General features: G+C 42.6%; 1 protein-coding gene across 3 annotated transcripts in view; it reads left to right on the top strand.

Moving 5' to 3' along the window:
- The window catches only part of Als2 (alsin Rho guanine nucleotide exchange factor ALS2), a 66,729-nt gene that overhangs the window by 37,704 nt on the left and 5,909 nt on the right, over positions 1 to 23,116 (top strand). For 2 of the 3 annotated variants that reach the window (XM_051190279.1, XM_051190281.1), the window contains exons 12-31: positions 899 to 964; positions 4,882 to 5,044; positions 5,880 to 6,011; positions 6,331 to 6,459; positions 7,240 to 7,310; positions 7,684 to 7,750; positions 8,275 to 8,477; positions 8,595 to 8,660; positions 9,823 to 9,921; positions 10,439 to 10,603; positions 13,350 to 13,461; positions 13,777 to 13,854; positions 14,526 to 14,659; positions 16,229 to 16,396; positions 17,036 to 17,153; positions 18,578 to 18,735; positions 21,018 to 21,140; positions 21,482 to 21,658; positions 22,687 to 22,732; positions 22,893 to 22,954. In XM_051190279.1, the coding sequence (XP_051046236.1) occupies positions 899 to 964; positions 4,882 to 5,044; positions 5,880 to 6,011; positions 6,331 to 6,459; positions 7,240 to 7,310; positions 7,684 to 7,750; positions 8,275 to 8,477; positions 8,595 to 8,660; positions 9,823 to 9,921; positions 10,439 to 10,603; positions 13,350 to 13,461; positions 13,777 to 13,854; positions 14,526 to 14,659; positions 16,229 to 16,396; positions 17,036 to 17,153; positions 18,578 to 18,735; positions 21,018 to 21,140; positions 21,482 to 21,658; positions 22,687 to 22,732; positions 22,893 to 22,954 (2,337 nt within the window). The remainder of the gene's footprint in view (positions 1 to 898; positions 965 to 4,881; positions 5,045 to 5,879; positions 6,012 to 6,330; positions 6,460 to 7,239; positions 7,311 to 7,683; positions 7,751 to 8,274; positions 8,478 to 8,594; positions 8,661 to 9,822; positions 9,922 to 10,438; positions 10,604 to 13,349; positions 13,462 to 13,776; positions 13,855 to 14,525; positions 14,660 to 16,228; positions 16,397 to 17,035; positions 17,154 to 18,577; positions 18,736 to 21,017; positions 21,141 to 21,481; positions 21,659 to 22,686; positions 22,733 to 22,892; positions 22,955 to 23,116) is intronic. The other variant, XM_051190280.1, reaches the window with a different exon arrangement.

The raw sequence follows: 23,116 nt of genomic DNA, 5'->3' as shown, positions 1-23,116 counted from the left end.
CCCCTTTCTGTCTTGTATTTACCCCACCATCCTTCCATTTCCTTTTCCCTCCCTCTTACTCATGACCTTTTGCCTTAAGATGCAGTTTTTGATGCCTTGGGCTACTGTTTAAAGCACAATAGTTATAGTTATTCCTATAGGTAAGACAAAATTAACTTACTTGGTGGGGGTGGGGGTGGTGTTGAGACCAGGTTTCTCTGTGTAACAGCTCTGGCTGTCCTGGAACTTCCTTTGGAGACCAGGTTGGCCTTGAACTCACAGAGATCTATCTGCCTATCTCTGCTTCCCAAGTGAGCCACCACCCCAATTTAGTAATCTACATGTGTAAAGTCTCTTAAGACCATGGTTCCTTTTAGGAGTAATCTCCAGTCTCTGTCAGGATCAATTGCTTGCTAGCCCAGGAGTATGAAAAGAGTGTCATGCTCAGAGCAGTTTGTGTTTGCTCCAGAGCGCTAGATATTTGGAAACACTGGCGGTATTTAGGAGCGCTGGTGGTGTTTAATTAGCATGTTCTAATGGTACTCTCACCCAGTCCCGGAAGTGTTTTCATAACCTTCAGTGTTCATTTTCTGAAGACTTAATTGGAGAACTTGAAGTGAAGATTAAGTTCTCATTAGAAATCTTACAGTTTGAACCATGTCTTCTCCAGCTTGTTAGATTAGTGAGTGCCACCTGCCAGGCAGAGCTGCTCGGCACAAGGTGTTTGACATCCCATTTGTGTTAACATTTCTACTGCCTTTGCCACGCCCTGCTGTGTGCATCTACCTGTTCTCTTCTCGGGGGTAAGAGTTCATTAGATTGATGTCCCAGAAGTTCTGAAATCCAAAACTGTCTAGAAATGCATTTGAGCTAATTTATATTCCATCACTAATGCCAGTGTGTCTGTTTTCCATCCAAGGTACTGCACATCAGTTTCCAATTTCCTGGTTATGGGAGGATTCCAGCTCCTCGCTAAGCCTGCCATGTAAGCAGTCTGCTCCTTCCACTTACCCTTCTAACAGTCAGAGGGCAGAGGTTTGGGGTTTTGTTTTGTTTCCTGTTTTTGTTTATTTCTTGAGAATTTCATACAGACTATTTTCTCATCTCTTTGCGGTCCCCAAGCTCCTCTCAGATCCTCCCCCACAAACCCACCCAATTTCATGTCTTTTCTCTTTTAAAAAACAAAACTAAAAAACATGGAGTCTGTTTTGTGTTCAACTGCACGAAGCCTGCCGTGGGGTATGGTTGATATATACAATGTCACACCATTGGAGAAAGCTGACTTTGCCTCTCCCAGCAGCTGTAAGTTGCATATAGGTTCTTGGTTAGGAGTGGAACCTGTGTCCACCTCTCCTTCTCAGTGTTGGGATTTTGTCTGGTTTGAATCTGTCCAGGTTGTGTGCATGATGTCACAGTCTCTGTGAGTTCGTGTTTTTCAGCCTCATTATCTCTGGAAATCTTAAAAATCTTTCTGTCTCCTATTCTGCATGGACCCCTGAGCCTTGAGGGAGGGGTGTGATGAAGACATCCCATTTAGTGTTGAGTGCACCAAAGCCTCTCACTCCCTGCACACAGTCCACTTGTGGGGCTCTGTGTTACCTGCCATCTACTGCAAGCAAGAAGCTTTCTGATGAGGGCTGAGCAATACATTGAGCAATGGAATAGCAGTATGTATGTCCATAGGAGTTGTTTTATTGCTGTTTAGCAGAATGACAGTAGTAGAAGTAGTAGGTTTCCCCTAGGGCCCACGGCCCATGTAGTCTCAGGGTTTTGATCTCATTAACAATGTCAGGTAGGGTTCATCTCCTGTGGTGGGGTAGCTGGTTTCCCCTGTAGCATTTGTGCCATCATGGCGCCAGTGGGCATTTCTTACAGGCCCATCACTATTATAGCTTGCAGAATTCATAGCTGGGTGAGATTGATGATTAGTTTCTTCCTTCTCCAGTGCTGTGTATTATACCTCCCAGCAAGCACTATGATTGCTTGTCAGTAGGGGTGAAACTTCTAATTGAACAACAGCTCAATTTCTCCATGTTCTGTGATTATAAATATATAATGTTTTCAGCAACAGGGTCTTACTGTCAGGAAACCAGTAACACAGAAAATAGCCTGGAATGTTGAGGGTGATCTATAGGACCCCTTTGGCTAACAGATGTTACCTATTCTTGATACTGAGGGCTTTATTTGGTAACATATGATGTCAAGTTGAAGTATTGTCTGTTTCTCTCATTATATGATAACTCCATTCATATATATTAGGAAGTTTCTACAGTGGAAGGGTTCCACTAAGGCTATCAAAAGGCCTTAGATTATGTCACAGTGTGCTTATTTGGAGTGCCATGGGACAGTATTGACATGGTCTTTTACCCACTGAATCAAAGTGAAAACTCTCATTACCTCTTAGCACCTGACTGTCAGGAGGTGTGGTTGTGTTCTGAAAGAGCTCTAAAGGCGAAGATGCACAATCTGGTCCTTCTTCAATGCTGCCTTTTGTTAGACCCGACACTTTGGCCAACTCTTTTTCACAGCACGAAGCACACTTTATTTTCATCTGAGAAATGAGATTTTTTTTCCCCACTGACAACAGATATTGGCTGTTATGATGCTAGAAAAGTATATCTCACACAGATAAAAGTTATTTGCATCTAGCTTTTGGATGAATAATATAAAAGCCTCTGACATAATACATTGATCTAATAATAGAGGCAAACTGAAAATTCTATATTTTAGTAGAAAATATTTCAAATATCCATTCACTACCATACTTAACAGGTTTGTTTTTATTTTTCTATGCTGCTGGCATCTTGCTCTCACTTCTGGTTTTTGTCAGTCTAATCCTCCTTCTTTTAAATTAGTTTTCAGCACAGGATTACACGAGAAGTTCTAACATGAGCTGAGGTCCTTCCTCTCCTTTTCTGTCCTCTGGAGCAGTGGCTGTGAGCCCACAGTGTCTGTGTCTCGGGAGCGTTTCCTCGGGGAATTTTGGGACTGTTGGTTTGGTTCTGTCTGGGTCTTACTTCTTACGGCTTTTGTCATTGTTTATTTGGAAAGTTATTGATCTTCAGCCTCATTGACTTGTCTCTAGTGTTGCCTTCAGGTGTTTCCAGTGTCAGCTGCAGTCATCCCACTATCGTTCCTTGCTGTTACTTGTTAAGACGTTTTATCTTTTGTTTGTTTGTTTTTGTGAACCAGTGAGTTTTATTGGGGTTACTTACAGGAATGTGAGTGAGGGGTTACTTACAGGAGCAGAAATGACTCAGACAGCTGCATCACCAAAGCCCATCCCAGCGTGGTTTACAGCTCAGCCCCCTAAGCTGGAACCCAGAGCTCCCTACACCTTTCTCAGTGACTCCAGTCTAAAAGCCTTCCAGGCAGCTGGTGGGTTCTCAAGAGTCTTCTTTGCAGCTTGGCTTGTCTGTTCTTGGGAAGAAGGAAGTTAGTGAATCTGGTCAGTGTCAGACTTCCTGCAGCTATTTGGGTTGTTTAGCTTCCTACTTAAGGAGCTTCTCTGCAGATGGAATGTTTCAATCTAAGAGGAAACCGTGACACAGTACTTCCAGCTCTTAGATTCTTTCTGTCCCCTCCTCCCCAGTGATCCCAGGGCCTTAGAGGGACTACTACAGATGTCCACGTATGGGTAAAAATTAGGCCACTGTGCTCCAGCAGCTGTCACTTGTCCTCAGGAGCTTCACCAGTGTTTGTGAGTTGGGGCTGGCAACATTGGTGATCTGATCTCCTGGTTGGAATCTGTTTTGTTTATTTAAAAAATTTTGATCAGTCTTGTCAGCAGTTTTCTCCCTTTTAATATTTTCAAAGATTGGTGGCTGCTTCTCACTTTAAAGAATGTTATATTAGTATATATAAATTATGCATAGTAACAGCTTAATTACATTTACATACATGTATAGACTGTATTTTGATCATATTGCCTTCTCTTGCTTTCCCACTCCCTCCGACCCCTTCCTCCTCCAACCTGTACCCTCCTTCTTTCGTGTCTTTTTTTTTTTTTTTTTTTTTTTTTCTTATGTTGCAGTGGTACTATTAGGGTTGCTTACAGGATGATGGGTAAAGATTTATATACCAGGAGCATCATCCTAGTGACTATACCACTGAAGAAAATGCCTCTCCCTTCCCCATTAACCACTAACTTCTTATAAGCCCTTAGAGAAGGGCAGAGACTCCTGTTTTTATTTCATTAAATTCTTCTGTTTCATTTGTATTCACCTATAAATACAAATTCAGATTTATAAGTTTAGACAGTTCATTTAATATTATTACTATTGAGACAGAGTAGCCAGGGCTGCATCTTAGCTTGCTACGTTGCTGAGTTTCTCCTTGAACTCGGTGACCCTCCTGCTCTGCCTCTTGAACACTGGGATTGCAGGCGTGCACCGCCACTAAGTCTGGTTCAGGGGTCACCTTGTGTTGGCAGTCAAGTGGGAAGGCAGAACTTAGACATATTTAGTGCCATGCTAGTGTTTGGAACAAGAAGCCCTGCTTTTCCAAGGTGTCTGCTCAGCACAGCTCAGCTGAGTGGCCAGACCGGCCAGAACCCTGGGACTTTGGGCTGTGAAAATAACAAATGGTGTCATCTGTCATTTATCCCTGAAACTGTGGAATGCCTGATTCATTTCCTAGAACATGAGGAAAGGTCTGTTACCAGCCATTTCTATTAGAGTTACCATTGCCCCCATTGCTATATCTTATACTTTAAAGTATATTTTATAGGTCAAAAAATTATAGTTCTGTTAATTATACCTGGGTTATTTTATTGTATCTATACTCATTTTCAGAACACCAAGACTGCGCTCTGAACAGTTACTGCAATGAAACTTTCTATGTAATATCATTGATATTATTTATACCAAGTGATCAACTGAATCTTGTTTCCCTCTTTTCCAGCGATTTCCTAAATAAGAACCAAGAACTCTTACAAGATTTGTCAGAAGTGACTGATGAGAACACTCAGTTGATGGAAATACTGAATACGCTGTTTTTCTTGCCAGTCAGACGGCTGCATAATTACGCAAAAGTTTTGCTAAAGCTCGCCACGTGTTTTGAAGTGGTAAGTTCCCTGCGTGTCCCCTTGAATACTGGGAAAGCCAAGAATCAAAGTAGTTTGTTTGGGTCAAGTCTCTGTAAGATATTGGGCCCCATTAAGTTAATACTTATGCGTGTCTAATTCATTCTCTGTGAGGAAGCGGAAGAGAAAGGATAAGCAGGGTAGAAAGAACTTGTTTCTATGCTGTGGACTCCATTTCCACTCAGGACCTTATTGAGACCATATTCACTTTGTGAAGCTGTCTAGAATAGAGCGCCCACTGTGGGTGCTACACGGGGATGTCAGGGCTTGTGGAGCACAGCCTGAGTGTCACATACTTTTCTTTAGTGCATTTCACATTCCAGGGTTTTCAAGCCATGGTTTCTGTGTGTAGTCCTGGCTGTCCTGGAATTTGTTTTGTAGACCAGGCTGGCCTAGAACTCAGAGCTCTGTCTGCCCCTGCCTTCTGAGTGCTGGGATTAAAGTCCTGCACCAGCATGCCTGGCTTTTGAGTCACTGTTCTGATCATGTTGTATATTTTCACTTAGCCACACATCAACTCTGTAGAATAGCTGTGACCATTATCCCCACTTTACAGATGAGAGAACTGAGGTATACCTGAGAAGTGCTCGCCTCCCTCCCCCTCCCCCCCTACTACTGCTGGTGTCTATCCCTGCTCCACTCCAACTTTCATGGAGTACTCCGAGATCAGCCCCTCCTTCCCCGGCTACCTTTGCTGGACCACTTGTGTCCTCAGGCTGGGTTTTCTTCCTGCCTTGAGTATAACATACCCGAACTACAGAGGCTGCAGCTTGTGGATAATGTTTTGTACTCTTCCGCCTTGGTTATTGGTCTCTAGGCATCTCCAGAATATCAGATGCTGCAGGATTCCAGTTCTTGTTATGAGTCTCTTGCTCTCCATCTTGGCAGGAAGAGGAAGGAAGCAGAGTACACACTGGGATTCTGGAAGACCTTTCCTGGAAAAATGACGGTAACTCTGCCCAGCCAGCCTCTCTCTGCTCCTCAGTTGTGTCTAATAGTAGCATCTCAGTGATGCTCTTCTGAGAACCTCACAGTGAGTGTTGTGAGTCCCAGCACCTTCCTGGTTCCCAGGAGCCCTCTGCAGACTCACTCACTGCCTTTGTCTTGCTACTGTTTCAGTCTCCCGTGGGCTCTAATTTTAGGAAGTTTTTAATGCTGCAATAAGCTGTGACTAGAAGGTTACCCTAAATAAGCCTTGAACCCAGTTCGTCCTCCTTCACACATCTAAGTGATTTTGATGGTTCACTGAAGTACGTGTTTACTTGTAGGATTCCTTGAGGAAGCCAGAGCGCCGACTGCTGTGTGAGAGCAGTAACCGGGCCCTGTCTCTGCAGCACGCGGGCAGGTTTTCTGTGAATTGGTTTATTCTATTCAATGACGCCCTGGTCCACGCTCAGGTAGGCTGGGTTCCTAGCTGAAAGGAAGCCTTGGAAAGTGGACAGTTATGAGCTGTGTTGCAAGAAATGTGGTGCTGGGCAATCTCACTGTTAAGTGAATGTCAGTGTACACTCACAGACTCTGGAAGGGATAGCCCGTGGTCATCCAGGCTAATGGCACAGCCTCGTGATGCCAGGCTATGACCTGCGCAGCACACGATTGTACTGAAGAGTGAAGCGGCTGTGACACAATGGTGAGCATTATTGTTAGCTGTGAGATCGCTAGGCAAAAGGAAGTTTTCAACTCTTGTAGTTTTGGGCACTGTCACTGCCTCGTTGACTGATGCACCGTCGCGTAGCACATGGCTGTATACTGTCAATTTATGTTAAGCATTGTGATTTCTTTGTAATTACTGAATAAAAGAGAATATTTAACTACCTTGGGTGTTGGCTACATCTGAGAGAATTTCTCTCTTTTTATTGCTAGGGGTTGAATTCAGGACCTCTTAAATGTGAAACACCTCCTCTCCCATTAAGCTACACCTTGAGCCAAGATTTTTTTCCCCTAGCTTGAGAATGAGTGTCAGCCATATGAAGGATCCTTGTAGCAGAGATGGGAAAGCCCTCCAAAGGTGGCTATGTTATGGTGATTAGAGCAGAGATGGTGCCACCCACTTGCCTTAACCCTCACAAGGGGCTTGTGCTGTGGGGCCCACATAATCTGGTGATGGGAAAAGCCCTAACAGAGACCCAGTGTTGCCGTGGGCTCTTCACAGGTGTGCCTCATGCTCTCTGTTTCAGTTCTCCACACACCACGTGTTCCCCTTGGCCACACTCTGGGCAGAACCACTTTCTGAAGAAGCCGGTAGCGTGTAAGTGTGCCTCCTTTCCCTGCTCCTCTTGTTTCCACAAGTGGAATGGTTGGGGAAAGCTAGAGGGGCCACAGGAAGCTAGGTCCTCATCCTCACTTCCCAACACACTAGGTAGTAAGTGCCTGTTGGTAATAAAGTGCGTTGGTGAGGATGGTGATAAGTAGTGGGTGGGCATTGTTACTGTTCGCATTGCTGTGGGGATGCAGAGCCCTGTTACTCTGTACATTCTCCCTGTGTGGGGCTCAAATGTAGAGTTCAGCATTTATGCTGTCCTCTCCTCTTGAATAATTAGGGAGGGAAAGGGTAAGGGCATCTGCTGTTAGAATGACAGGTTGCTGCATCCTCTGGTGTTTATCCTTCTGATCATTTTTAGGAATGGCTTAAAGATAACCACACCCGAAGAACAGTTCACACTCATTTCCTCAACACCCCAGGAAAAGGTCAGTCTCACATGGTGTTTTCTTTCAACTTTGGCCTTTTCTGTCTTTTATGTTCCTAAAAAAGAAATAAACATTGTTTTTGTTCCTTAATAACCCTTAAATCAAAACTAGATTTTTGCTTTTTATTTTCCTGAAACAGAGTCTTGCTATATAGCTCTGGTCTGCCTTAACCTCTCAAGTGCTGGGATTACAGGAGTGTGCCTGATGCCTGGCTGTTCTTTATAATTCATTTTACTTATTTATTTATTTTTTTTTAGGTACAGCCTTACTGTGTGGGTCAGACTGACCTGGAACTTACTGGATAGTCCAGGCTAGCCTGGAACTCACACAGCAATCCTTCCTGTTTTGTAAAATGTCACTTAATTTTAAACCAATAGCAATAAATTCTTAGAGCTGGTTCATGTCACTCAATAAGAAAAGTAATAGACAATAGAAAAGGTACGGTGAGAAAAGCCAGCAAATCTCAGTGCAGTGCTTGACGCATTACTGCCGGAAGCTTCCTGACATGGCCTTTCTGCTTCTAGACCAAGTGGCTGCGGGCTATCAGCCAAGCTGTGGACCAGGCTTTGAGGGGGACATCCGACTTTCCGATTTATGGAGGCAGCAGCAGTGTTCAGAGGCAGGAGCCACCCATCTCAAGAAGTGCCAAATATACTTTCTATAAGGATCCTCGCCTAAAGGATGCCACTTACAATGGGCGCTGGCTTTCAGGGAAGCCTCATGGCAGGTGAATAGTGCTTCATCTTTGTTCCCGGGGAGGGAAGGGTGACAGTCACATTGTGGGAAAAGCATGATAATCTGAAACATTAGTTGACAGTCGTTACGTTTTGTTTATGCCTTCCAGGGGTGTTTTGAAATGGCCTGATGGAAAGATGTATTCTGGCATGTTCAGGAATGGCTTGGAAGATGGGTGAGGAAATTGTTTAAAGTAAAAGATAAATTTAAATCTGTTTTGTTACAGTTATTGACTTTTGGTAACTGCTTTTCAAGCAAGCGGTTGGTTTCTGTTGTGTAGCATGCGGGTGCTGTGTTAGGATTCATGCAGAAGGTGTGTGGACTTGTAGACCGCTAGGGCAGTTTTTATGCGAGTCAGCTACACAGCAGTGTCACCTTTAAACAGGGGACATAGAGCGATTTTGTTTCCGGTAGTTCTGCAGAAATAGTTTCCCCCCTCTTGTTGTGCCGAGGATGGACTCTAGGGCCCTGGGAATGCTGGGCAAGTACTCTACCACTGAGCTGCAACCTCGGCTTCTAAGTAGTTTCAAACTCACTTCTCTGTTAAAAGGGAAATCTTTGAAGTGATGTTACTGTACTGATACTCTACTGATATCAATTTTGAATAAGCTTATCATATTTTCTTTTTTATCACATTAATTCATTCATTTTGTGTGTGTGTGTGTGTGTGTGTGTGTGTGTGTGTGTGTGTGTGTGTGTGTGTGTGTACATGTGCTCTGTCACATGAGTGGCCAGAGGACAACTAGGATTTGAACCCAAGCCACCAGGTTCGTCAGTGGGTGGCTAGGGCTTTTACCTGCCAAACCATCTCATGACCCATCTTGTCATATTTTTTAGCATTGTAAATATATTTACAAGAAAAATTTTTGTCAATTAAATATTTTGTGTCCTATTAAGAAATTTCTCTTATTATAAAAAGATACATAAATTGGAGAAGTTAATGTACATGTGTGACAATGTCAAATTTTGTGATTTCAAGCTCTTAAATAGGTATTTAGAATGAAGGGAGAACTTGGATAACTGTGTTACCCTACTTACTAGAGGGATGCACGAGCTATTGTGTACCATGTCTTCCCCAAAGAGATCTGCAAATTAGTGGCAAAGACAGGAGGTGACACAGATGCCCTGCTTTTCAGTAGCGGTAGAATAAAGCATCTCACAGGTGGCTCAGGAGCAGGCCTGGGCTCCACTCCTCGGCCTTTGCAGACAGCTTAGCTAGTAGACCCGCTTCAACCAAGACCTGCTTACCCCTTTCCTATAGGTGCTTGTTTGTAATTTTAAACAAAAGGTGATCATGGCATCTCTTCATCTTCTTATGCTTTTATTTTCCTTGGCAGATATGGTGAATACAGAATCCCAAACAAGGCCCTAAACAAAGAAGACCATTATGTAGGCCATTGGAAAGAAGGGAAAATGTGTGGCCAAGGAGTCTATAGGTAATGGTGTGCATGGGAGAGGCTGTTGATCTGGTGCTGCCTTTTCAAAGAGCTGTAAAGCTAAAGTTTGTGTGGACATAACACCTAAGGAGTAAATCTCATTTGTCTTTTTAATCACTGAAACCGTGTGCAGAGCCTTCCTTTAAGGAGCATGCCCTAATTTACAGCATGATGATAGTATTAAATGTGGTCTGTGTCTCCATTGTACCTATTGAATAAACCATGACTTCCTATACAAGTCTCACCTATAAGTCTTAATTTTTTTTTTACTTGATTCTAATTTTGCATTCTTCCTTCTCATTCTTCCTAGCTCATTGTTACATTTCTCATAAGAGACTAAACACATAACTTTTCATGTTAATGCAGAATATTATATTACCTTCATTTTTTGAGGCTTAGTCCTTCAAACTAAGAGTTTTTTATGCTCATATAAACAAATAATTATAGCAACCTGTAAGAGCATAGCAATGTATTTCCTGCAGTTTGTAATGTACCTTTCTGTCTTTTCCAACCACAGCTATGCCTCTGGTGAAGTGTTTGAAGGCTGCTTTCAAGATAACATGCGCCATGGGCATGGTCTCCTCCGGAGTGGGAAACTGACTTCTTCTTCTCCTAGCATGTTCATTGGCCAGTGGGTAATGGATAAGAAGGCAGGATATGGTGTCTTTGATGATATCACCAGGTACAGTGCTCTGCTTCTGTCCCGGTGTGCACAGTGAGAAGATAGTGTTCCTACACCATCTGTCATGCTATTTCTTTATTTATAATTGTGTGTGTGTGTGTGTGTGTGTGTGTGTGTGTGTGTGTGTGTGTGTACATACAGTGCCTAAAGAGGACGGAAGAGGGTGTTGGATACCCAGGAGGTGGAGTTACCAGTCATTATGAGCTGCTGATGTGGGTACTGGGAACTGAACTTGGGTCCTCCATAAGAGCAGTACAATTTTTGAGCCACCTCTTTAGCTCCACAAATCATGATACTTTTATGAAGATTTGAGCATCTTACATTTGATCTTAGCCAGAAGACCAAGAGGCAATTGACTGGAGCATCTTAATTTGGCAACGTTAAGAAAACTTTTCAGCTTGAGGTGGCGGCACTTAGTGGTGCCTGCCTGTAATCCCAGCTGAGGGAAGCTGAGGCCAGCCTGGGCTACATAGTGAGACTGAGTTCACTCCACCCAACACACCAATGAAAAGAAAAAGAGAACTTACCATAAGGAAGCAGTTGTCAGGAATCTCCCCCCCCCCTTTTTTTTTTGTTTATTTATTTATTTATTTGTTTTCTAATGGGCTGTAAGCTACTTCTTCACAAAGTCAGGGCCATTCAGGGTTCACATGGGTATCGTTTTTCTTATGCTTTTGCACATACAAAGTTTTTACTGCCTCAAAAAAGCTGCCAAGTTAGTTTGTTTGTTTTGTGATCAGCTCCCTAGCTGATCCTTATATAGGCAAGGGTGACCCTAAATTTCAGACCCTCAAGTTTATATCTTCTAAGTGCTGGGATTGCAGTTATGTGCCACCGTGCCTGGTTCATGCTCAAATCCACAGCATTCTGCCAACTGGCTTGCATCCTCTGCCTACCAAATCTCTACTATACAGACATAAACCTTCAAAGAAAGTCAGTAGAAAATAGGAGTAGGATGTAGGCAGAGGTGAGTGACTGATACTACCTTTGGGGCTAGAGATGAAATGGTGTCTAAAACCAGTACATCTTCCAGTCATACTCACAACCCAGGAATAAAGCCTATTTGCTTAAATTCAGCTAACCAAGCCTTGAGAGCAGCATTATTTCTTTTGCTGTCCTATTTACTTTGGATTTAATGTGTTACCTACTTTTATGTTAAGCACCATAGCTTCTATAATGTCTGAGTGTGTGTGTGTGTGTGTGTGTGTGTGTGTGTGTGTGTGTGTGTGTGTGTTTGGTTTTTTATTTATTTAAGACATGGTGTCATATAGCCAATCAGGCCTCTAACTCACTGTGTAGCTGAGGTTAGCCTCGAACTCCTGATTCCCTATTCCTACTGCCTTGAATATTGTAGGATTATAGGCATGTGTCACTAGGCACTGCACTACTATGTTTTTTTAAATTACCTTTATGGTCCAGCAAGATGACTCAGTGTGTAAAGGCATTTGCCACTGGGATTAAGGACCTGAGTTTGGTCCCAGGACATGTGGTGGAAGGTGAGAACTAACTCCACAAATTGTCCTCTGACCTCCTCACATTCATGTGTGGCATTCATGCATCTCCCTGACCCCAACAGACACACAAGATGAATAAACAAAATGCATAATTTTTTGTTACTTATATTAATAAACTGTATGATGTTTTTTCTTTTTTTGAGAGATCTCACTATGTAGCCTTGGTTGGCCTGGGACTCCCTATGTAGACCAGGCTGGCCTCAAACTCACAGAGATTCTCTGCCTCCTGAGCTGGGATTCAAAGTGTGCACCACCATGCCCAGCAAACTGTATGATTTAACAAGTAGTTTATATTTCTCTACCTCCCTCCTACCCATCTCCCTCTCTACCCAGGGCTTTGGAGCATGGTCCAAAACCACAGTATAACTGAGCTACATCCTGGCCTTATTTTATCCTTTCCTTTTCTCTTTGAGACCAGGTCCTGCTCTCTAGCCCAGGTGTGACTCAAACTTGAAATCCTCCTGGCTTATCCTTCCAAGTGGTGGGATTGTAGTGATACACCACAGCACCTAATTCACATTTTTTTAATTTTTTATTATTTATTTATTTATTGTTCTTTGAGACAGGGCTTCTCTGTGCAGCTTTGGCTGTCCTGGAACTCAATCTGTAGACCAGGCTAGCCTCAAATTCACAGAGATCACCTGCCTCTGCCTCCCAAGTGTTGGGATTAAAGGTGTGTGCCACCATCGCCAGGCCACATTTTATCTTTCTATTGGAGATAGTAAGAACCTTCTAAGTTTAAGTGTGTGAAAATTAAACCTTTTATGACAAACTGTTGGGTAAGAAAAAAATATTCAAAGTTTGATTCCATTATAGCTTAAATTTGCAGTATTATTTTTTAGTTCCAGATTTTATTTTGAGACAGGGTCACACTCTGGCTGGTTTTGATCTCTCAGAGATCTGCCTGCCTCTGCCTCCTGAGTGTTGGGATTTAAGGTACCACTCCAGCATACCTAACTTAGTAACATAGTTTAAAGTTACCAAGGAAGTATATATAGTTTTTTCAGTCTGTTGGGTAGAACGCATTATCAAATTACTGTGCGAATATTGCTCTGACTGAGCTGTCTATTGCGTCATACTGACTTTTGTTTGAAGAGGAAGAGTGAACTACATCGACTAGATTGATGGCACCAGTTCACCCAGGAGTATAATTTAGATCCCCTGTGAGAATATTTTCCTCCACTTCGTCCTCTCTTATTTTATTTTCATCTTTCTTTCTTATTTCTATGCAGAGGAGAAAAGTACATGGGAATGTGGCAAGATGATGTATGCCAAGGGAATGGGGTGGTAGTTACCCAGTTTGGGTTATATTACGAAGGCAGCTTCCACCTCAATAAAATGACGGTGAGTGAAATGCTTTTAAAATCTCCTGTGTCCTGAATCTTTACGGTCTTTCAATGAACGTTTTACTTTTGATTTGGCTTCTTTGAGATGAGGTCTCATTCTGTAACCCATGCCAGTTTGGGACTCATGCCTGGCCTGGGACCCGTGGAGAAAATGCTTCTGCCTCCTGATCTTGGGATTCCAGGCCTGAGCCATCCATCATGGCTGGCCATGTTTGACTTTCGTAGATGGTGGGCGGCTTTGGGGGTGTGGCTGTGTGCACTTCAAGGCCTTCAGCAGTCTGTGTTATGACCTGTGCTTTGTTTCTTCACACAGGGAAATGGAGTTTTGCTTTCAGAAGATGATACTATCTATGAAGGAGAATTTTCTGATGACTGGACCCTTAGTGGAAAGGTCAGAAAATAACTTCATTCTTTCTTTATTTTTCTTGAATTTTACATTTACATTTTTTTAGCACCTAAACTGCTTTTTTAATATTTAATTGCCTCAGCACCTCTTTTCATTAATTCTTCTTGATGCCTGTTGGAACTAATTGGCCATAAAGTCCCTGGGTAGTCAAGGATAAACTTGTACTGCTGGCCCTCCTGCCTCCATCTTCCATGTTAGGGGAATGCACCGTGATGCTCAACTTTGATATGGTGCATGTGTATTTTTGTCCTCCTCAGTGCTTGGTTTCTGTTTCACTGATGTGTGTTCTCCATCCTAGTTTTCTAAGATAGAGTTTCAGGTTAAGGACTTAGGTACTTTACCATTTTCTAAGACAGATGGGAGTGGCCTTGACTTTGAGCACTGCTTTGGCAGCGGCCTGTGAATGGGATACAGTGAGTGTGTTTCACACATCACGAAGACTTCCTGTTTCCCTGCGGATTCTTCCTTTTACCCATGAATTGTTTTCATGCATCCTTTCTGGGCACGTACATGCATGCATCTTTTGTTTGTTTGTCAGAATTGAGACCAGCAAAGAAGAAATTAAAAAGGAGAGTGTTAACTATTTAGTACTCCCCCCCCCCAATTTTGTAAATGTAAACACTTTTCTAACTCTACTTCTCTTTTGCTTTACCCAGGGAACACTGACCATGCCAAATGGAGATTACATTGAAGGTTATTTTAGTGGAGAATGGGGGTCAGGGATAAAAATCACTGGCACCTACTTCAAACCTAGCCTGTATGAGAGTGATAAAGACAGGCCCAAAGCCTTGTGAGTACTAACCCTGGGGTAGTGACTGGGCTCTTTGAGTTGTCTCACTTTCATTAAAGTAGGTTGGTATTTTAAAGCAAATTGAAGTTTTACAATTGTCCTTTTTAAACAAGCTATAACTTCCATACATTGTCAGCTGCCACCTGTATAGATGGCTGCATCTATAGTCATGGCTGAAAGCTTAAGCCCTAGTCCACAGGTATTTCAGAGTTAGACAGGTCATGATCTTGCTGGGAAGGGTGAACACAGACACAGACACACATCACCTACCCAGTACAACCTGCTTCAGTGAGGAAAAAGCAGAATGTAAGTATAGAAGGTTGTACGTACACACACAAACACATCACCCAGTACAACCTGCTTCAGTGAGGAAAATGTAAGTATAATTTGTTCTCTCAAGTTTTGGGTTGTTTTTTCCTTACTGATTAAACCTTAAGCTTTGGGGTTTTGTTTGGTTTTTGAGATGTTTTACTATGTATCTCTGGCTGGCCTTGGGCTCTTAATCCTCCTGCCTCAGACTCCTAAGGGCTAAGATTACAGCTATGCTCTGTACACTATTTGTTGTTATTTTGGGGGTGATCATTTTTATATTTTGGCGGTGGGACCTGGGAATATGGAGTTGATAACTGAGGTGGACTAAAGTCTCATGCAATAGCCAACTTTATTCAGAGCATCAGACCATTTATACCAGTGGTTCTCAACCTTTGTTAAAACCTCTGTCTCCAAAATTATTTACATTACAATTTATAACAGTAGCAAAATTACAGTTATGAAGTAGCAATGGAAATAATTTAATGGTTGGAGGTCACCACAACATGAGAAACAGTATTAAAGGGTTGCAGCATTAGGAAGGTTGAGAACCACTGGTTTATATTCTGGGGGTTAAGAAGAGTTTTGTGAGAAAAGTGTAAAATCACAGGGACAAGCCACACATGGCAGGCAAGCTGTGAGTGGCAGAAACATGTTTTTCCATAGAGGCACATAAACAAATGACAATAACCTGAATAACCTGAAGGAGACTGACTCCTGTGTGCTACACTTGGGCGGAGCACTGAAACATTCCAAGAACAATTCTGTGTTTAGAAGAAAGTGCAACCACAAGACTCTGCTCTTGTTTTCCTGGAGTTTTCTCACAAGCACTCACAATCCTCACAGGACCCCATTCTTGGACCATGTTCTGACATTTTCTGTCCATGTTGTTTATTTGTTTTCAAAGTATTTTTAGAGACCTGTATGTAATGCATTTCACAATTCTTATCCCAAAATGTTTGAAGTAGAGAAAACCATTGTTTTATCAGCAGTCTGTTTCCCAAAGTCAGTTCTGTAGAAGTGTGGGCACCAGAGTCAGCTCTGGTCTACCTGACAATCCACATACATTAGTATCTGATAACACATGGAACACTAAAGGAGATCGCATCTAAGTCTTCTGCCAGTGTTTTTGAGATAGAACTCCCACTGGTGTGTTGGCAGTTTGGCTCACAAAGTCTTTTAAGTTGTATATTAGATTTATTCTTGGGGGTGATTTTACACAGAAGCGTGATGAATAAAAGGCTGGTGTGGCTTTATTAGCAGGAAGCTGGGAAACCTGGCGGTGGCCGCAGATGAGAAATGGAGAGCAGTGTTTGATGAATGTTGGCACCAGCTGGGCTGTGAGAGCCCAGGCCAAGGGGAAGTTTGGAAAGCGTGGGATAACATTGCTGTGGCCTTGACCACCAGTCGACGCCAGCACAGAGACAGGTGAGCTAACACCTGCACAGCACATGGCAGAGCATGTTAAGTCAGAAACTTGAAATCAGGCAGGGGTCAGGTTTGTATATTCAGCTACAAATGTAATATGTGGTATGGTTTGAAAGTCGATGAGGGGGGATGCTCCCACACAGAGCGCACTATGGGTAGCTTGGACTGCTCTGTCCCTAGCTGAAGAGCTTCATTTGAAAGGAAGGGAAGTGTGTTTTATATTTTGAACCTGGAACTAAGTTCAATATCAGTCATGGCTGAATCATAGAAGGCTCTATAGGGAAAGGGGCAATATGGCCATAAATTTTGCCTAGAGCTTCAGCACTGCCGGCTGTGGGAGAAAAGTGGTTACAGGAATTTCTGGTGTGTTGAGTTTGGTGGCCTCTTCTGTCCCTCCTGGTTTCTGCAAACCAGCCTTGTGCACTGTGCAGCCTGATCAGTAAGCACTCAACAAAGGGCTGAGCAGGGAAAGGCTGAGCGTTGCTGTGCATCGGGCCTGTGCTAGCAGTGGATGCTCAGAGTATCAGGACAGCCATGTTGAGCAGGGTCGCTCTGTGCCAGACACACTTCCTCCTCAGTTGGTGAGTGAGTGTTTTGCTTTCTCACGTGAAATGCTGGGCTTTCCTCTTCTCTTCACAGTCCAGAAATATTAAGCCGTTCACAGACTCAGACGCTGGAGAGTCTGGAATACATTCCCCAGCACGCCGGTGCCTTCTCTGTGGAGAAATACGACAACATCAAGAAGTATTTAATAAAGGTAAACAAGTCACAGTGACCTTGCTTTCATGAGTTAGTGGTGAAAGGCTGTAGATCAGCTGGGCGTGGCCACGCACACCTGAAGTCTCAGCATGCGGGAGGACCAGGGGTTCAAGGCCATCTACTAATAATTCTGAAGCCAGCCTAAGCTACAGGAAGCCCTGTCTCACCCCACCTCACCCCCCAAACCCTTCAAAACATACAAAATCATCATTCAAATGTTAACCTAATCTTGGTTTTACTTTCTCTCATTTGTTTGCTAAATCTTTGACTTTTTAAAGAGACTGATTATGCGGCCCAGGTTGACCCTGAATTCAGAGCAGCCCTCCTCAGCCTCCCAGATAGTGAGGTTACAGGCTTTAGCCACTGTACTTGCCTCTATTTTTTTTTTTTAATTGAAAGATAGTAATTACATTTTTGTGGGAACAGTATGATGTTTCAGTACATTTATATATTATATATTGGTCATTTCAGGATATTTAAATGTCTTTGTGATTAAAAAAAAAATCCAAATAATTTCTTCTATTTTGAACTATACATTGTTGTTAACCATAATTCCCCACTCTAACAAGCACCATCACTAATTTTTCTACAGTAGAAAACTGTTTAGTGGTAAAAAGAAGGACACAATGGAATCCCTGATGTAGAATACCATTACAAGCCAGGCAGTGTTGGCACACACCTATAGTCCTAACACTCTGGAGGTGGAGGCAGGCGGATCTCCATAAGTTTGAGGCCAGCCTGGTCTACAGAGCTACACATAGAAACCCTGTCTCAAAAAAAAAAAAAAAAAAAAAAAAAGATTATAGTATTTTAAGTTTAACAACAGTCATCCAGGCACAATTGCACTTTTCTGTAATATTAGCCCTTGAGAAGCTAAGGTAGGAGGTTGGCAAGTTTGAGGCCAATCTAAGCTACACACCTAGACCATATATCCAAAACAACAAGTATTGAGTCAGTGCTGGAGAGATGGCTCCACAGTCGAGAGCAGAAGACCTGTCCCCAACACCATATCAGGCAGCTCACAACTGCCTGTAACTCCAGCTCCAGGGCTCTGAGACCTTGGCCTCCATGAGTACCTGCACTCAGAGGCACAGTCATAATTTTTTAAATACCTTTAAAATATATAGAAAGAAAAGCAAAAAATAAAACAGGTCACAAAATGTGTATGGAATGTTACCTTGAAGAAAAGCAAATATTGACCATTGCTCTTACTGGGCCACAGTGTGAAACCTGTCTCACAGCAAGAGTAGGTACTCACAACCCTAGCTCCTTACAATTCAGATTGACTTGATTTTGGAATGTTAAGATATTTTTCCTGGCCCCAGACTGATTGCTGACATTGAAGAAATTGTTATTTGTGAAGGGTTTATAAGGGACTGGTTGCTGTTGCTTCATATTGACTTCCTTGCTCCTGCTGTCCAGGCCTGTGACACTCCTCTGCACCCACTGGGCAGGCTTATAGAGACCCTGGTCGCAGTGTACAGAATGACATATGTGGGTGTGGGAGCCAACCGCCGGCTACTGCAGGAAGCTGTAAAGGAGATTAAGTCCTATCTCAAGCGGATTTTCCAGCTTGTGAGGTAAGAGAGCATTACACTGATGTTTGAAAACTGTAGAGAGTTCTGTTAATATAGGGCTATCTTCAACCAAATCTAGATGTTACAGCCTTGTGAGAAGCCTAAGTGTTCCCTTTATCATAGGGAGTATCCATCGAGAAAATGGTCTAATGGTGCAGATCCTTAAATAGATTAAATAATGCAAGTACATTTCTAATTTGTTCATGCTTATACATTTAAAAAGATGAACCCTAGGCCTTGATATTTGCTGCCTTATTGTGTTTTCACTCATTAAATGTAACTGAAGGCTAAAATAAATGTATGTTTGGTTTTCCAAGTCTAATTTGGTATAAAACATAGCAATGTTATTTGTATTTAACTTCTAGGCTAAATCATATCTCCAAACCCTAATCACAAAACATTGTAAAGAGGATATGTCCAGTCCCATCTCTTCACAGCAGCCCCTTATATACTCATTTACTCAGTAGGTGACAGTTGAGTGCTCTAGTCTCTTAACCAAGCAAAACATTGAAAGTGGAGGGGGGAGACAAAAAACAAAAACAACAAACCTGTTTTCATTCAGCTTAGGAGCTAGGGTGAGGAAGAAGAGATAATTGTGTAGTGTGCCAATGAGATTAGCTCCTTAGAGAACACCAAGGAAGGACCGTGGGACTGGGCTAGAAGAGGAGAGGTGCTTCTGCCTGACTCAGGTCTGGACGCCTGTCTGTTGGAGCAGGAAGCAGTGAGCAGAGACCAGAAGTAGTTCAATGAGCCGGTAACTGTCAGAGAACAGATCCAGGCACCAGCAAGTTGGAGTTTGTAAGCTGGGTTTTAAACAACAGATTGCCAGGCACATTTGGAACGGTCAGGTGTGGAGGGAGCAGTGTGCCTGTAAGAAGGGTCACTGCAATGGGCGTGTTTCGGCTCCGACCTTAGCTAGGTGTGTGCAATGGAAAGAACTTTCTCTACTTTATGCTTTTAGTATTCCCAACTATAAAACTAGAACAGAGGTGGGTGGCAAGGCATAGCTCCACAAAAAAGGGTGAAATCATAAGCTGCCTTTGAGAAGCAAGATTTAAGTCTCTGAAATAAACCAGACCCTACCAACATAGCAGAAGATAAAAACCTAGAGCACTGGTTCTCACCCTTCCTTTAATACAGTCCCTCATGCTGTGTTGACCCCCAGCCATAAAATTGTTTTGTTGCTACTTCACAGTGTAATTTTGATACTGTTAAGAATCATAATGTAAGTATCTGGCATGGAACCACAGGTTGAGAACCAGTGTTCTAGAGCAAAAACTCAAGGCACAGAGGAAAAGTAAAACTAGCAAATCCTTAATAATTTAGTCCCTTGTCATTTAAAAATTAACTCTCAGCAAGTACATTTTAGAAAAGACTTTTGAAATTCACATTGAGATAGCTATAGCTCACTTAGGACTATATTCTGAGATTAATGTTTAGAATTAATGTAAGTTTCTGGTTAGAGCTGATGCAAGTTGGCCTCAGATGAGACTTACCAGTAAGAAATGTGTGTCACGGGTAGATGAGAAATTCTTAGTTACCAGACAGAACAAAGCCCCTGCTCAGGAGGGCTTTTGGAAATGCTATGTGGCTCTGGCAGGCCTATCCATCTCCCCCATTCCCTTTGCCTAAAGCCAGCCACCACGGTCTTCCTCCTCCTGAGGCTGACTACCAAGGTCCAGCAGTCAGAAACTCCTCTAATTGGCTCATCTAATTAACATGCCCAATTAAAATTAAACACCTCATCCTAAAATGGGGTTCCCCCATTTACCTTTATAAATTGCCATTTACCTATGTGCCATGTCTGTCTCCTCCCTATCCAGAAGCAGTCCTTTGTCCCTCTGGGACAAATATCCCTGGCCCTCTCCTCACTCCCCCTATCTCTATTACCACCAGATCCCAGCCCATTCTAACCCAGACCTCTTCTTCTTATTCTTTTTCTCTTAAGAATTAAACCTGCAGGGTCATTCCCTGATGGTTTTTTTTTTTTTTTTTTTTTTTTTCTGTCGCAGTCAGAAAACAGTCACTGTAACCCTTCTTCCCTGCTAAATAAAGGACTGTGAAATGTGAATGTGGTTTGTGACTAATCCGGGTCTGCTGTGCAGGAATCCCCTCCACAAGCCTGGCATCCCTGTCTACAGGAAGCAAGGGAGCTAAATTAGTTACTTAATGACAAAGTTTAATTTCATAGGCCCTTAGATAGCTCAGCTACTAGAAATTGATAGTTACTTTCTTCAGCTGCTCTGGACCTAGAATTTTCTGGTTTGTTTCCAATCACCGCTTAGGTTCTTATTTCCTGAGCTCCCGGAGGAGGGCAGCACAATCCCTCTTTCTGCCCCTCCACCCCCTGGAAGGAGGTCCTTCTGCACTGGGAAATCAGAGTCCACATCCGAATCCCCAGAGCCTGGGTAAGTTGAGCCATATGAGGAGGTGAAGGAGTAGAGTGCAGGCGGCCAGTTCCTCATTTCTTTAGGGATCCCTCTAAGGTCCCTGGAGCTTAGCAAAGGTGACACTCGTGCTGAGCGAGGTGACCCTGCAAGAGCAGCCTCCAGATGGAAGCAAAAGAGATCTTCAGATTAATCACCAGTCATGCCTTAGAATTGACAGTCGTTCCAAAGGGCCAACCCCATGTGTATTGCACGATAGCACAGTGCTGACCTGTGAGCTTTGTAGTCTGGGAGAGGATGCTCCATCTCTGACACACATGATGCGCGTTGACGCTCTTGTATTCCCTGCTCCTTGTTTGTAGTTACGTGGTGACAAGTTCTGGCTTAGTGCTTCCTGTGCTGCTGCCTCGGCTTTACCCACCGCTGTTCATGCTTTATGCCTTGGACAACGACCGAGAAGAAGACATTTACTGGGAATGTGTGCTTCGACTAAACAAGCAGCCAGATATCTCTCTCCTGGGCTTTCTCGGGGTGCAGAGGTCAGTACTGTCGTTGTGAGAGAACCAAGTTTGAATTGAAACTCCTTCAGCACTGCCAAGAATTTATTGGCATCTACTTATGTGTATATACATGTAGTTTCCCATCCTGCTCATGGTCTTCCTTTCCGAGAATATTTACAGACTGACGTTACTTATTCGTGTGAACATGTTCATCATCATATATGAACTAAATGAGTCATCTGACCTAATAAATATGCATAATTTATATTCCTTAGGAAAAGTTAATTACTTTAAATCTTAGTTGTTCCTTGCCTCTTTTTCCTTCCTTCCTCATTTGTATTTTAAAATTTCAGAACCTTGAGGTTTTCTTTTTATCTCAGACCCTGGTTTTTGTTCTAGGGAGTCATCCTTTCCCTAGAGTAGGGATAAAGCTTGTCCCCAACCCACCCAAGAATTATGTATTCATGCTATAAAAAAGTATATACACTTACTGAGAAATTTTTGTTGAATAATTTAGTAATAAAAATGTGGTAAAAGTAAATGAAGGAAATATTCTGGGCTGTAGTGTGAGGTTATTGGAATACAGAATGCCAAACCCCTTTGGTATGTTATTGTCAAATAAAAACCACAGCTGTCATCTTAAACTGACTAAGAGATGATACCATGGCCTGGGAACACAGATTTAATTAGGTTACCCCAAATTCCATGTTCTAACTTAGAAGCAGATTTGCAAGGTTATCATGGTTTTACAGAACAGAGATGGTCATAAATTGAAGCAAAATTCCAGTCCATCCTTCAGGCTCTGCAAACACAAGCTTCTTCCAGGAGTTTTTCATTCATAGCTAGACACCGCTCCTTTTCAGGAATTTTCATTCACACTATTTAAACATTTTTAGGATATTTATTAAAAATGTAGGGGAAAAGTAAAAACATGAAACTCAGAAGCAGTTTGTAGAGAAGTTATTTTTAATGGGAACAGGGAAACCAAGATAAGGATCAGCTTTTTAGAAAGGGGGAGTATCTACCAAAATGATATCTTATATTAAGAATTTATGGTTTCATTGTAGGAAATTTTGGCCAGCAACCTTGTCAATCCTTGGAGAGAGCAAAAAGGTACAGTAGATTTTTCTTTGCTATGAAGTATCCCATTTTACATGAGTAGTGCCTGTGTTAATGTCAGCTTTCACAGGCAAGCTGGCTCCTCCCACAGCTTCACCTTCTCTCTTGTTAGGCAAGATGCCTCTCTTCTCTGATAGTTATTCTCCTTATACAGGTTTTGCCAACTACAAAAGATGCTTGCTTTGCCTCTGCAGTAGAGTGTCTGCAGCAGATCAGGTAATGATTGATGTCGCTGAAAAGTTACACAATCAAAGTATTGGTCATTCTACGGAGAGTGGAAAGAACTCCTTCCCCTCCCCCCCCCCATCTCCAATTTTTTTTTTTTTTTTTCAGACAAGATCTTGCTATGTAATTCTTCTCTCCACTCCTTGATGTTGT

Source organism: Phodopus roborovskii, unplaced genomic scaffold (genome assembly GCF_943737965.1).
Source record: "Phodopus roborovskii unplaced genomic scaffold, PHOROB, whole genome shotgun sequence".
Taxonomy (NCBI): Eukaryota; Metazoa; Chordata; class Mammalia; order Rodentia; family Cricetidae; genus Phodopus; species Phodopus roborovskii.
The sequence above is the reverse complement of the archived record's forward strand: the minus strand, read 5'-3'. Positions and strand labels throughout refer to the sequence as shown.